Here is a 16031-nt window from a genome sequence, read left to right on the forward strand (position 1 = left end):
AGTGGTTGTGAATCATAAAGATACAGAAGTATTCATTCATTCATGTGACGTGGCCCCATTCAACAAATATGTCTTCAGTAATAAAGAGCATGGAGGAAGGCAAGTAGCTTTGCGTTGTAGCTGCCGATATTGAATCAGTGCCATGTAGTGCAAACAAAAGGTACAATAGGCCTACATCAGTGAAGCACAGGAGGTAAGGCACAATATGATGTTTACTGTGAAGTGTACACATCTTCAGGTTATTGTGTGCATGCATGGGCTCGGCGTGGGCACTGATTCACTGGGGTGTATGTTTCTTGTCTTTCAGGTTATCTCCCACACACACACACCCTAGCATGCATTGACGCCTACACCAGCCGGGCGTGGAGTCCCTGTGTCTCTGACAGTTAGCTTTTTTCCCCAGCATATCGGACAGTGATAATACTAGGTGTGTGTGATTAAGTGTGTGTGTCTTCGGTGACTGCGTCTGCCTGCGACACTCACTCGAAGTGTGTCGCCTCACACACACGCCGGCACTCACCATGGCAGCGGAATGTGTTCCGGAGGGGCCCCCCGACCTTAAGGAGATGGGTGAGGAAGATGTGTGGGAGCTGATCAACGACAACCGTCATCGTATCTCCCTGGGTGTGAAACCATGTATGTTGATCCCCTACCTGCGCCAGGCCAGGGTCCTCACAGAGATGGATGAAGATGAGATCCTCTCCTGCCTCAAGCTCAACAACAGCTCCATGAGGACCAGTAAGACATCTATTCGTTTCTATGATTTCCTATTGTATTACTTTAGATTTTCTTCTGTTGAATGCTTTCTGTATTTTTTTTCTATTCTGTTTAATTCTATTCCATTCTATCAGTGTTGATTTTTTTTCACTTGGTTTTGTTTATACATTTCTTTGGAGGAGTAAGTAGAGCCAGAACGGCCCGTATGGGCAGGAGCCTATGTCCTGTTTCTGTAGCATGAGGGAGCCTGATGTACAAGTACACCCCCTGGGCAGGACACTAGTGGCACAGGGCCTTACCAGCAATCCATCTCCTTAATGCTGAGTCCCAAGCAGTGAGGCATCAGGTCCCATATGTAGAGTCTTTGGTATGAATTGACCAGGAACCGACCATCCAACCTTGCAATCTCAAGGTGGACACTTTAACCACAAGGCCACTGTATAGGGTGTCCACCTACTATGCCCAGCTTTGGTGAGGAACTTTTACTTCCTTATGTTATAAAATACATTTTACCAAGACAAATATGATTATTTATGTTCTGAATCATTCTTTCTCTAACATGTCATTAGCATAACATTTTATTTTTTTTTAAGTTGGATTTCGTAACCTAATACATCCGTTAGTAAGCACCGAGCTCTGTTGACATAGCGGTGCAGGTTTGTAACAACCATTGAGGATTTTACATTTTGCGGTCGTCATCTTCAAAGTTGTTTCCGCGGGTCGGAAAAAGTAAAATTAGCATAACACAAGCTGAATTAAATGTAAAAGGATTTGAAAATAAAAATCTTTGTATACGCTCAGTGTTCCGTTGACATTTCACAAGGATACGCATGTTTTTTTTTTTTATCTTCGTGAAAGGACAGTAATTTCGAATTAATATGAAAAGTGTATACAAAAATACTATAGTACATGTCATGTCTCAAAATCGATATCCATCTTATCTATTGTTTTATTTGCTGCAGATTTAAGGAGAAAGGTGACGAGTGAACCTGTCAGGTAGCCAGTACCCTTAATTCTTGCACAGAATCCAGTTTAGCTGACATGATGCAATTTTCCAGATTTTTGACCACTTTTTTTCTGGCCTCCATTGATTTAGTCATCCTAACTCTGGCCATCCTACAAGGGAAAAACTCCAATAACGTTTAAACGGATTGTGTATATGTTAGAGGTCGACCGATTAGGATTTTTCAACGACGATACCGATTATTGGATACCGATAGCCGATACCGATTAATCGGCCGATTTTTTAAATTTATTTTTAATAATGACAATTACAACAATACTGAATGAACACTTATTTTAACTTAATATATACATCAATAAAATCAATTTAGCCTCAAATAAATAATGAAACATGTTCAATTTGGTTTAAATAATGCAAAAACCAAGGCCTCCCGGGTGGCGCAGTGGTCTAGAGCGCTAGCTGCGCCACCAGAGTCTCTGGGTTCGCGCCCAGGCTCTGTCGCAGCCGGCCGCGACCGGAGGTCCGTGGGGCGACGCACAATTGGCTTAGCGTCGTCCGGGTTAGGGAGGGTTTGGCCGGTAGGGATATCCTTGTCTCATCGCGCTCCAGCGACTCCTGTGGCGGGCCGGGCGCAGTGCGCGCTAACCGAGGGGGGCGGGTGCACGGTGTTTCCTCCGACACATTGGTGCGGCTGGCTTCCGGGTTGGAGGCGCGCTGTGTTAAGAAGCAGTGCGGCTTGGTTGGGTTGTGCTTCGGAGGACGCATGGCTTTCGATCTTCGTCTCTCCCGAGCCCGTACGGGAGTTGTAGCGATGAGACAAGATAGTAATTACTAGCAATTGGATACCACGAAAATTGGGGAGAAAAGGGGATAATTTTTTTTATTTTTATTAAATAAATAAATAAATAAATAATGCAAAAACCAAGTGTTGGAGAAAAAAGTAAAAGGGCAATATGTGCCATGTAAGAAAGTGTCACGAATCCCGCCGAAAAAAGTGCCTCTTCGTGTTCGAGCGGCGCTCGGGGGTCGTCGTCGCCGGCCTACTAGCTGCCACCAATCCCCTTTTCTGTTTCATTTAGTTGTGTCTGATTTGTTGTACCTGTTTCGTGTTTAGGTTTGGTTGTGGGCTATTTAAACCCAGTTGGCCCGCTGGCTTTTGTGGAGGCTTGTTTTTCTGTTTGTGGTGTTCGTTTATTCTTGTGGTGTCTGTTCCTGCTCAGTTTCGTCCTGTTTGTTGGACTGGGACTTTACGTGCCCTTGTGTGTGTGGCGTGATCGTCTCTCTGGTTATTTGGAACATTAAAAATCCACGTCTTTTGGAACTACCCTGCTCTCTGCGCCTGACTCCTTCACTCACGACTTTTGAAGTCCTGACAGAAAGCTAACGTTTAAGTTCCTTGCTCAGAACATGAGAACATATGAAAGCTGGTGGTTCCTTTTAACATGAGTCTTCAATATTCCCAGGTAAGAAGTTTTAGGTTGTAGTTATTATAGGAATTATAGGACTATTTCTCTCTATACGATTTGTATTTCATATACCTTTGACTATTGGATGTTCTTATAGGCACTTTAGTATTGCCAGTGTAACAGTACAGCTTCCATCCCTCTCCTCGCCGCTACCTGGGCTCGAACCAGGAACACATCGACAACAGCCACCCTCGAAGCAGCGTTACCCATGCAGAGCAAGGGGAACAACTACTCCAAGTCTCAGAGCGAGTGACGTTTGAAACGCTATTAGCGCGCACCCCACTAACTAGCTAGCCATTTCACATCGGTTACACCAGCCTAATCTCGGGAGTTGATAGGCTTGAAGTCATAAACAGTGCAATGCTTGAAGCATTGCGAAGAGCTGCTGGCAAAACGCACAAAAGTGCTGTTTGAATGAATGCTTACGAGCCTGCTGGTGCCTACCATCGCTCAGTCAGACTGCTCTATCAAATCATAGACTTAATTATAACATAATAACACACAGAAATACGAGCCTTAATATGGTCGAATCCGGAAACTATCATCTCGAAAACAAAACGTTTATTCTTTCAGTGAAATACGGAACCGTTCCGTATTTTATCTAACGGGTGGCATCCATAAGTCTAAATATTCCTGTTACATTGCACAACCTTCAATGTTATGTCATAATTACGTAAAATTCTGGCAAATTAGTTCGCAATGAGCCAGGCGGCCCAACCTGTTGCATATACCCTGACTCTGCGTGCAATGAACGCAAGAGAAGTGACACAATTTCACATAGTTAATATTGCCTGCTAACCTGGATTTCTTTTAGCTAAATATGCAGGTTTAAAAATATATACTTCTGTGTATTGATTTTAAGAAAGGCATTGATGTTTATGGTTAGGTACACGTTGCAGCAATGACAGTCCTTTTTCGCGAATGCGCACTGCATCGATTATATGCAACGCAGGACATGCTAGATAAACTAGTAATATCATCAACCATGTGTAGTTATAACTAGTGATTATGATTGATTGATTGATTGTTTTTTATAAGATAAGTTTAATGCTAGCTAGCAACTTACCTTGGCTTCTTACTGCATTCGCGTAACAGGCGGGCTCCTCGTGAGGCAGGTGGTTAGAGCGTTGGACTAGTTAACCGTAAGTTTGCAAGATTGAATCCCTGAGCTGACAAGGTAAAAATCTGTCGTTCTGCCCCTGAACAAGGCAGTTAACCCACCGTTCCTAGGCCGTCGTTGAAAATAAGAATGTGTTCTTAACTGACTTGCCTAGTTAAATAAAGGTGTAAAAAAAAAATCAAAAATTACCGATTTCCGATTATTATGAAAACTTGAAATCGGCCCTAATTAATCGGCCATTACGATTTATCGGTCGACCTCTAGTATATGTACCATTCAGAGGGTGACTGGGCAAGACAACAGATTTGGTACAAACAGGTGCACTGGTTTGTGTTAAGAACTGCACCCCGCTGGGTTTTTCACGTTCAGCAGTTCCCTGTGTGTATCAAGAATTGTCCACCACCCAAAGGACATCCAGCCAACTTGACACAACTGTGGGAAGCATTGGAGTCAACATGGGCCAGCATCCCTGTCGAACGCTTTTGACACCTCAATTTGTCAGGGCATGGACTCTAGAAGACAAAAAGAGGGTGCAACGCAATATTAGGTGTTCCTAATGTTTTGTACACTCAATGTATATCTACGCACTTGAGCATGTCTTATAACTGGTAATGAAAATTAGTTATGCGATTCATAAATGTTTATAACTCAACATGTCCATATTTTAATATTGTCTGTCCCTATAAAACTACTAAATTAATAAGGAAATACAACAGTCAATTTTTATGAAAAAGTCCATAAAACAGTCCATCTTCGTGTTTGATTTATGTTGTGCACTTTGTCCTATTTAACCCTTTGTCTTCTTTAGGTCACATGCTGGACCTGCTGCGTATCCAGGGGAGGAACGGTGCAATGGCCCTGCTGGAGAGCCTGATGATCCACTACCCCACCATCTACACCCAGGTCACAGGCCGCAAGCCCAGCACCGAGCCCTCTGGCTTCAGTGGTGAGTAGCACGCAACACATGACCTGTTTCCCATATGGCTCATTAAGGCCATGTGTTATGGAGAGGGGCGGGTTACCTTGTGTGAAGAATGATGGCTCTTTTTTAATTTGTCCTGTCTGCTTGAAAACCAGTACAATGTGTTCATTCAGTAAACCGTATTCTAAATTTAAAGTATTCATATAATCCCCATTGGAGTAAATCATATTTGGTGGGAAATTATACATAGTCCAATCAGTTGTCCTGGGTTAGCAGAAGGCTGTAGTGTGTCCATCCTAATCTGATTTCCTCCCAGGCCTGATTAAGTACTCGGACTTGACGGAGTACCTGGTCAAAGCCTTGACAGGGATGCAGAAGGAGCTGAAGGAGGCTCGGCAGGAGGCCAGTCAGCTGGGGTCACGTTGCACCTCCCTGGAGGCGCAGCTAGGTCAGACTCTGGAGCGGCAGGAGGAGTCTCGCCGTCTTAAGGCCGACCACGGCCGCATGAGGAAGCACTTGGCTGCCGCGCACCACGACATCTTGAAGCTGAAGGACGAGAAGTGTGGCCTGTACGCGCGGTACACGGCCGCCATCGAGGAGAGGTCGGCCGCCAACATCCACTGTAGCGACCTCAACCTGCAGGTCAGGGTAAAAGGGTTAGCTGTGTGATATTCCGTAGTGGTGTTGACTGCACTGCGTTACATGAAGTGATAAATTACGGTATTTACAGGGTTGACCAAAAGTATGGTAAAGTTGATTGAATTAATAACAGCATTATTTTGGTGTAGAAACGTGTTAAAGCTCCTTCGGCATCCTTGTCCACATTGTACATTTTGTTGTATTTGTCTGTTACTCAAAATACAGTCAATTCAAAAAGCTGGAATCCTTAATGGTGAAAGAGCCACGTCCGTTTGCGATATTACAACAACAAACAACGTTTTTTTTCCCCCTCTGACATCATTGCATATGTACCACACTTTTTATTTATTTATTACACGATGCTCCCCAGCTCTGTTTCGTCAACAAAACAATAACAACAGCCATGGGGCGGACAGTGGCACTGTTTCCCCTACTGCGGATTCCATCTTTAAGAGATACATTTCATTCACTGTAAGAAACAACAAGGGACAACAGAAAACATGTTGAAGCAACTGTGGTCAAATACAGCGGTCACAGTATTTGTGACAGTAGTCTTCTGTTTTTCTATGATGGGCAGGTATATCAGCTTCAGTTTGAGCTGCGCAAAGCCCAGACAGAGACGGACATTGAGAGGCAGCGCTTGCCCAAGTCCCCCAACCCCAGCGAGACGCAACAACTGCAGGACGAGATTAGCGCTCTGCGCAGGCAGCTACTGGTGGCCGAGAAATTCACCCCGGTGAGTGAGGACACAAGCTCAGACTTGTACAAAGAAACTAGAATTTCTCAGACACACTGTGGTTCTGACAATTATCACTTCCTCTTGTCTTTCTGTTTCTCTCACTATCCCTCTACCCTTTGTTTTTCTCAAATGTTCTATCCCCCATTCTCTGTATCCCTACACCTCCCTCTCTCTCTCCAGGCGCGTGATGGTATCCTGGCCCAAGACCTGGTTGAGGCGAGGGATGGCCATATGGAGCTTGCTGAGCAGCTCAGGTGCTACAGAGAGGAGAATGAGCAGCTGACCCGCGAGAGGCGGGAGGTGTGTGTGTCCAGGAGATTGTGAACAACCCTTCTGAGTTGGTCATTTTATTCAACAGCAAATATCTGCTGAATGGCAATATGTGTCCAAACTCGAAATACTGCGTGGGTGTGTTTGCTCTTAGATGGTGGAACATAAGGAGTGTCTGGCGCTGCAGGTTCAGAAGCTGTCTCTGGACTGTGAGATGTACCAGCAGAAGGGTACTGTCAAACAGAGCCAACTGAGGGAGCTACAGGCAGAGAGAGACCATGTAAGGAGCTATTACCTTATGGCATCATTGCTCATCCAGAAATCAATTATTGGAATGCCATACCTGTCTGTGTGTCCGCCTGCCTGTCAGTCTGTCTGCCTATATCCACCTATTTGCATACTGACCTGCCTGCATGTCTGTCTTTGCTTGTCACTCCACATACACTGAGTGTACAAAACATTAGGAACACCTGCTCTTTCCATGACATACACTGAGCAAGTGAATCCAGGTAAAAGCTATCCCTTGTTGAGGTCACTTGTTAACCGGTCTCCTCCCCTTCATCTACACCGATTAAAGTGGATTTAAAGAAGGTTTTTGACGCCTTGAGACAACGGAGACATGCGTGTGTGTGCCATTCGGAGGGTGAATGGGAAAGACAAAAGATTTCAGTGCCTTTGAACAGAGTGTGGTAGTAGGTGCCAGGAGCAAAGGTTTGTGTCAAGAACTGCAACACTGCTGGGGGGTTGCAACTCAATATCAGGAAGGTGTCCTTAATGTTTTGAGAACTCATTGTATGCATGTCTGTCTTATTGCCGCCCTATCTGTCTGTCTGTCCATCCCTCCAGGCGTGCCTGTCCAGGGGCAAGGCCCAGGCCCAGATAGCCAGGAGCCTGGCTGAGAAGGACACGCTGCGCAGCGCACACACTGTATACATACGCACACACAAATCCACATTGTATACACACATTAACATACAGAGCAGATTCTAAATGAGATACTAACGACTAACGTGTCTGTCTGTCTCCAGGAATGGAAGTTTAGCTGGGAGAGCCAGGGCTCCAGCAGTGACAGCCTCCCCTCCAGCCCCTCACCTCGTCCCCGCCTCCGCCGCATGCATGCAATTTGCCCCGATTCCATGAAGGTGTGTGTGCATGCAGGACACAGGATTTGCATGCAGGATTTAAATCAGTCATGTCAGCTGTTTATATCATCTGATTTGTCTTTAATGATTTGCATCATAAACTTGACTTCTGGTAATTGTGTTTGTCTGTGTGTAGAGTAACGATATCACTCCAAGTAGTGTCCCGTCCCAAAACGTGGAGCCTCCATGCCCAGACTCACTGCGGAGACAAGAAAAGACCCTATGGTACAATCGAGACAGGTAAGGTGTGTGTGTTTTAGACTCTGTATATGTTTAAGACACAGTCTGACTCCTCATTCAGAACCAGTTGGACACTTACACACTAGTACAATTGGCATGCTTCCTTCTATATTCTGAGTGATGTCCAAAGTCCGCTTTTTTACCAGGAAGGCCATGTGTTTACTGTGTTGCCGGGAAGAGCTTCATTTCAAGGCTTTTTTCCCCCCAGCGTCCTTAGCCCTTCTTTCTGTTCTAGTAAGATGAGATCATTTCATTATAAAGGTAGATTTGATCTTCCTATAAACTATGTGGGGTCTCTGTCTGTGTCCCAAATGGCATTATATTCCCTATATAGTACAGTAGTTTTGACCAGAGCCAAATGGGTCCTGGTCAAAAGTAGTGCACTGTATAGGGATTAGGGTGCCATTGGAAACGCACCCTTTGTGGTCATATTTGATCGAGGATTCAGGTGTTATTTTTGGAACTAATTATAGGTTGTTTTCACAGATGAACGGCTGCCCGTGTTCATGTTTGTTGTCGTAGTTTTGTGTTTACAGTGAAGACAGTCTGTCCAAGTGCCATGATGGCAATTCTGGATTTCTGCAGTCCAACTCACCCAACCAGTTTATATGTCGCAGCATACATGATACCTAGAGAGGGAGGGAAGGAGAGGTTCGAGAGAGAGAGAGAGAGAGAGAGAAAATAAGAACACAGCATTTTTGGAAACAAGTGTTATTCCCTCTTCTTGTCCCTAGCTCGGAGACGGCTGAATGTGACGTCTTACTTGACAATGACTTTGTGTTCATCCCCAGTGGTACGTAACTGAATGACCTCTAACCTTTAACAACCTCTCACCTTACTGGGACTTAACAGCTTCTGTGTGTGTGCGTGTGCACTTTCAAGTGTGTTTGTGTGTGTGCTTACATACATGGGTATAAGCGTGTGCTTGCGTGTTTGTCTTTGAGGGGAACACCCAGATGAGACTTCCTGAAAACAAATGGATATGTTTTGGTTGGCCACTTACCGAGACGAAATTAGCCTTGGGTGAAGTTTGGATCCTGGCCTGGTAGCCTAGGTAACACATTAACTGTCGGGCGTTCTCTCTGTGTACACATTCTTGAACAGTCTCTTTTGTTTTATTCGATTTACAGGCAATGAGGTTGAGCAATCTGTTATGTCACCCACACCTTCCTGCCAAAGCAACAACAGTGATGGGTGAGGAACTTGAATGTACCTTGATAGTACTGAAATCTATGGGATGTGCTCACTCACATTCCCTACCTTGAATTGTTGCTGATGAGTGGAGGGAAGGCTGAAGCAAGCATAAGTACAGAGGAACAAAGCCATTTAGCCTACATATTGCAAGGAGATGGTATTATGATGATGACACATGAAAATGATTTGCTCCTATAGGGCGCCATTACCAAACTCAAAGTACCTTACGTACATCGTATGCATTTAACAATCATCTTGGTTAACCCGAAACTAAAATCACACGCATTTTGGTCAGATGCTCGATTGTTTATGAACTTTCCGTAGTCTGTCCAGGATAGATTCATGTGACAATGAAATACTCTCATCTCCTCTCCATCTCAACCCATGTCTCTTCAGGGCATCAGCACCCCCGTTCCTGCTGCGCTCCCGGCCCCGGGCCATGCGCATCACGGGCCGAGTCCTGACCATCTCCTTCCAGGGGGAGGCGCTGCTGAGCCAGCTGCAGGTGGTGGGGGGTAACAAGACGGGCGTGTTCGTCCACCAGGTCACTGAGGGCTCCGCCGCCAACACAGTGGGCATTAGTTCGGGGGCACAAATACTGGAGGTGTGTGTGTGTGTGTTTGTGTCTGTGTCTCCACAACTCCAGTCTCCTATCTAGCACGCACCTGACAGATCGATTCATGGCAGCCATTTTGTGTCATAACTCCCCGCTCTTCTTTATAGTTTCTGTGAAGGCACTATAATTCTAATGGGTGTTTGTGTTACTGGGTTCCAGGTGAAGTATGAGCAGGCTCAGCAGGCTCTAAGGATGGTTCTGGAGGACTCCACCCTGGAAGAAGCCATGTGGGCTCTGGGGCAGGTCCAAGGCTTCTGCCACCTCTCCCTGAGGCCCAACCAAGATGGTGAGACCCTGGCCCTGTTAAAATTATATGAATATGTTATCATTACGTTCAAATACAGTCTGGTTAAAATAATTTATACGTCATCACATTCAAATACCCTGCCCAGTGCAAATACTTGTAAAATGCATCCTTTCTTTCTCCCTTGCTTGACGTTATCCTTCTGATGTGACAGAATTGTATAAGCAAGGAGGTTCTTCAAAATGTTAACGTGACTTTAATGGAGTGTCAAATCGCCCAGATCAGGCACTAGAGAGAGAAAAAATGTGTTCTTAGCTGATGTTGTTTGACTAGTGTGTGTCTCTGGATCTCGTCACAAAAGTGCCTCATTCTCATGATTTAGGTTGAAAGTCGAGGGTTATCCGTTTCATGTTTCATAGGTATTTAGGTTGACTGTTTGTTTTGAGGTAACATCGCAACATAGGGGTGAAAAACAGTGACATGCTGGGGACACTTAACCCATGACAACTTCAAAGTAGTCCATTTCAGCACCTGGCTAATATTCACAACAACAACAAAGAGTGCTCTCTTTTTTACTCACTGGAAAGCTATTGGCATGCTACGATAGCGTTGCATAAGTACCGTTCTCTGTGTAATGTGTATCACTAAGAATAATCACATGAAACAGGTGAAGTTATGCTTCCACTTGATATTTCATAAATATGCTATTTTAATGTTTCTGCATTCATGTTGGTTGGTCGTGCGTGTGTATATATCACACCTGTAACATTGGTGCCGTGACCCAAATCTGTCACAGTCATAATCCTCTATGGTTCCTCCCCTTTTCTCTCTCTCTCAGCCTATGAGAAGCTCCTGCTGCAGAGTGGCGAGGCCATGTCAGGTGACTCCTTCTACGTGCGCGTCAACATGTCGTTACCCGGGGGCTCGCAGGACACTCTGAACGTTTCCTGTAACGACATCCTCCACGTCACATGCACCCTCCCAGCGGGCGCTGACCGCTCCTGGAGGGCCAGCCACGTCCACCCTTGCCAACTGCTGGACCTCAAGACGGGCAACTTGCCCAACTACTACAGGTAGTAGGCCCAGTACCCACCGTGGGGGATTGGATTGTTGACATGGAATATTTCTAGCCCAGCCTGGTTCCAGATCTGTTTGTGCATTCTTACCAACTCCTATGAGCACTATAGTACAGACAGATCTGGGACTAGGCTATATCTATCCCCCTTGGAGAATTAACATCTACTACATCTAATCTATGTTTGATACAATGACGTACAAATAAGAATTACTGTAGGATTTGAATTGGCCAATACATAAATGACATACTGATCAGAATTACTGTAGGATTTGAATTGGCCAATACATAAATGACATACTGATCAGAATTACTGTAGGATTTGAATTGGCCAATACATAAATGACATACTGTATAGATTATATTCGTGAAGATGTGTTCATTGTCATTGCAGAGCCCAACGCCTGCTGATCAGAGCTATCGAGGACATGAGCATTCAACCCATGGCACTTAGAAAGGTAACATCATTCACTAGTTTCATCGTTTGCAGAACTACTCTGACCAAAATCCAACTTGCTTTAGGGTTCTGAGTTACAGTCAAGTGACACTCCTTTCCCGCGAACGTGTTCCAAAAATGTTTGTTTTTGACGTTTTGACTAGAATGTGTTAACCGAATATTCATGAGGAAAATGTTGTGGTCATGTGAATATCCCTCCGAACCGCTGTCAAACGTTCGGGTTAACACGTTGTTGGCTGGGTCCTCAGGCCCGGGACAAGCAGAAGACTGTGAGGATCGTCAGTACGGGGAGACAGGGGAGGAATCCTCTGTGGGTCTGTGTAGAAGACAGCAAGGACAAGAGCACTGGGCCAGGTATATATCAGATACAGTCAAAGCTGGATAGGAAGTCATTTTTGTACACAAGAATATACAAAACATAACAGAGCCAGAACCATAGAGGCCATATCATAAGACTTTCCTCCATGTTGGAGCCAAAACACTCCATTGAAATGTCAACATGGCACCCATTAAAGTTCTGCATCAAACCATGTTTGCTAAACTGTGGATAAACATTGCTAAAGCAGGTTGGATTAACTCCAGCCCTATGATATTACCATACCTATTAGGGCTGGGATGATACGGGTATCGCGGCAAGTATTGTGTTACTGGTATCGTCACAGCTCATATACCTGTAATAATGTCGCCTTGGTTATTGACCTGAACCCGGTGTGTCCTAATATTGACCTCTGCTCTAGGGGATGCCTCTGCGCCCAGAGGCTGTTTGTCCCTCATGCCCTACACCCTGGTCACGGCCCACTACCCACCCGTCTGTCGTCCGGTCCTCCTGCTACCCACAATCCTCGGCCGTGTCCTGAATCAGAAGCTGGCCAAGTGGCAGGGCTTTCAGTTGTGTGAGCCAGGTTAGGGAGGAGCTCTCTTTTTGTCTTTTTCTGATGTTCTCTCTCTTTTCTTTCTTTCGTCCATCACCTGCCCAATGCCCAGAGCAGAATTCCAATGAGATGATCTAATATTTGCACTGTAGCGGAAGGTGATGTTAATGAAGATGCCAATTTTTGTTTTCCTCGCACCTGCTGTCTCACCTTATCCTATACCCATCTCTCCCCCTCTCTCTCTCCCTCCCTCCCCCTATCCCCAGAGTTATTGAGTTCCAGCGAGCACGCTGCCAGGCTGCAGAGGTCTGAGGTGCTGGAGGAGTGTGAACAGGGGGGTCAGCGGTGTTACACCCTGCAGAGTGTTGAGAGGGTCATGAAGCAGGTGGGATAGACGAAATGACAACACCGTATTTGACATACTGATATTAGAAGAAAAAAAGAATGGTTTATGACTTACTTGAACCGTTTTCCACAAACGTCACAAAAAGAACCGATAATACCTCCCTTATTTTCAGTGGTCCTGTTATTTGATGTACCCTGTGTTCCAGAAGAATCTTTGCAGCTGCAGTATTGACCGTACCGAAACTCCTCTCCTGTCTCTACTCTCAGGGTACCCACTGTGTGCTGCCTCTAGGTCTGGACTGTGTACGCCGCCTCCACAGGGCAGAGATCTTCCCCATCATCATCTTCATCGCCCAGTCCAAGTCCAGAGCAGCACGCAAACTCAGGTAGGCCATTGTGTGACTTTTGATATGAAATATGAATGGTAGCAATATTGTTCCATTGCCCCTCCTACATGGTGTGTCTTTGTGCTTATTTATCTTGTTCTCTCTCCCTCCATCTCGCCTTCTACCCTATTTGTCTTTATCTTCGCTCTCTTTCTATCGCTCTATTCATTCATCGCTCTTGTTCCCCCCCCCCCCCCCCCCCCCCCCCCTGCCTCCTCCCCCTCTCGCCCAGGTCTAAGGTGCAGAGTCAGGGCTGGTCCGAGGAGCAGCTGCTGGAGTGTTCTCGCAGCGAGGAGTCCCTGCTGGACAAGCTGCCCTGCCTCTACCGCATCGTCAGCCCTGACTCGTGGGACGACAAAACCACCCTGCTCACCACCTTGCACTCCATCATCTTGGAGGAGCAGAAGAAGATTGTGTGGGTGGAGCCTGATTTGTGGTGATTTTAAGGCATCAGAAGCATCAATGTGAAGTTTGTTGATGAGGTACTCGTGGCCAAATTGGATGTCTTTGAATTCCATATTTGTAAAATAAGTTATTTGGAATATTTGTAAATGGATAAAACGGAGAAGAGTTCCAATAGGCATTACATACCTGAGCATTATGGGACAAGGGAAATGGATTGTGTATGAATGTGTAACTATGATAGCAACCTATACATATGAATTCTGTAATCAAGGTAGTAGTATGAGTATGAAGGTAGCATGATGAGATGTACCAGCACTTTGGTTTAACTTCATTAAGTTCTTGTTTTATCCAACCTATATTTACTTGTATTGTTTTTGGGAATAGTTTTTCAATTATCTTTATCATAAAGATATGATAGTGTTATATACTGTGTATTGTATTATATACAGGATTTCAACAAACCTGTGAAACCATAGTCGTACCCAAGTCACACCTGAAATGTAATGTAGGAATTCTAGTCAGACTATGTTGACTAACTGTCAGACAGTTTTAAAGTTTCCATACAATGAGGGATTTAATGACATATTCTGAAGTGTGCAACTTCTGAAGTAGGGTTAAAGTGTAATGATATTAGGCATTATATGGATTTAGGTTGGAACTTGTTTTTAAAGCAGTGGTATTCAAAGTCTGGGTTCAGGACCCCTATTGGGGTCGCGGGGGAACTGCAGTGGGGTCGCCAAAATAAAATGTATAATAAAATATAAAAATGAAGAGTACAGATTATTTTATTCGACAATATACAAAGGTTTTTGAGAAAGATCATTTGAAAAATGTAATTGAGTAAATGTATTTATTGATTTATTTTCATTTTGATAAAGAGATTTAATAAATTGACGGTTATTTGATTTACAGATTTGAAGGACAAATGGGGTCCTCAGAAATGTTTTGAATACCACTTTTTTTAAAGGGTGACAAAAAAGTAACTGATATTACATGATATGATAACTTGTATTTTACGATATATAAGATGACTGTACACAGAGCTCAGGTATCATTGACCCTTAGTCACTCACTCTAGGAATGAGAACCAAGCTCAACTTCCTGTGCAACGCTTAGGCCTACTTGATTTATGTCCAACCCCTCCCTCTCTCTTCCACCTACATCCTCTCTTTATGATCTTTCCCTGCCCTCCTAAATAACCACCAGGTGCAGTATTAGGCACTGTCCCTGAGCCAGCTGTCTAAAACCTGCTTATTGTGTTATGAGATGTATATACATGTGTTATGTCAGCTGTGCCATCATTTCTGGTACGAATGTCTATGATAATTGTCATCGTAGATGTAGGCTATGGAATGAATTAACAGATGCTGGTGGATTATATATGATATGGCAATACTTTTTTATTTTGTGTAATTAAATGTTTTTAAGATGTGTTTGTCTTGTCATCCGATTGTTGCAAAATGTGTTTACAGGTGCATGACAATCTTTTGGACACTGAAAGGAAATACTACTATAAAATATGTAATTATTTTGTAACTAAATACATTTGATCATATTCCTTTCGTATTTGCACATTTATGTCAAAGCAAAGTCCTTAAGACGAATATATGGTTTGGTTTCTTCCAAATGCCATTAATTTTGTTAACACTTGCAATTAATTAGCATTTAAGCTTGAAGTGTATGCAGGTACATTTTAACGGTTGATGCTCCAATGTAACCAGCAGAGGGGGCAAGAATAAAAGGTGAACGTAAGCAACCCGCAACATTTGTTTCTCCAATTTGTCAAACATACTGTATTTTGTAAATAATGTTATAGCCTATTACTTATCCAACGTTTAGGTAAAGCAACAATTACGCTTAACGTAGGAGCGTAGATAATTAGCGTCTTTAGGAATTGTTGACAACGTTACAACCCGTGCCTGAAAACACAGGTAAGTTATTAACAAGAAAATTACTGTACCGTTATTTTAAACTAGGTCATAGCAATAGACACCAACAACATGGACGTTCATAGCAAGATTTGTATCGACATACTTTGAGTTTGGCTGAATAAAGTGTCTACAGTAGTATTTGCAATGCAAATACTTCCTAATAGGTTTTATTTGGGGTGTCTTTGATTTGCCAAAATATCTATAGAGCAATGATGAAACTGAATGGAACAAGTGATATTTTTACAGACCTTTGGCTGCATTTAGACAGGCAGCCAAATTCTGAACGG

General features: G+C 44.1%; 1 protein-coding gene across 1 annotated transcript; it reads left to right on the forward strand.

The window, feature by feature from the left end:
• The first annotated feature begins 521 nt into the window (after positions 1-521).
• Positions 522-15539, forward strand: LOC120022620 (caspase recruitment domain-containing protein 14-like). The gene is made up of 19 exons (XM_038966599.1): positions 522-738; positions 5076-5213; positions 5506-5831; positions 6406-6564; positions 6748-6867; positions 6992-7117; positions 7684-7764; positions 7866-7979; positions 8116-8219; positions 8954-9012; positions 9728-10017; positions 10189-10315; positions 11112-11346; positions 11743-11806; positions 12054-12159; positions 12543-12707; positions 12944-13062; positions 13290-13408; positions 13641-15539. The coding sequence occupies exons 1-19, from the start codon at positions 522-524 to the stop codon at positions 13846-13848; spliced, it is 2877 nt and encodes a 958-aa protein (XP_038822527.1). The 3' UTR covers positions 13849-15539.
• Positions 15540-16031: the final 492 nt, after the last annotated feature.

This window comes from Salvelinus namaycush, chromosome 2, assembly GCF_016432855.1.
Source record: "Salvelinus namaycush isolate Seneca chromosome 2, SaNama_1.0, whole genome shotgun sequence".
In the NCBI taxonomy this organism is placed as follows: domain Eukaryota; kingdom Metazoa; phylum Chordata; class Actinopteri; order Salmoniformes; family Salmonidae; genus Salvelinus; species Salvelinus namaycush.

Coding starts and splice junctions, on each gene's coding strand:
- LOC120022620 (XM_038966599.1), top strand. CDS start 522: ATGGCAGCGGAATGTGTTCCGGAGGGGCCCCCCGACCTTAAGGAGATG. Junction 739..5,075: donor CAACAGCTCCATGAGGACCA/GTAAGACATCTA, acceptor TGTCTTCTTTAG/GTCACATGCTGGACCTGCTG. Junction 6,868..6,991: donor TGACCCGCGAGAGGCGGGAG/GTGTGTGTGTCC, acceptor GTTTGCTCTTAG/ATGGTGGAACATAAGGAGTG.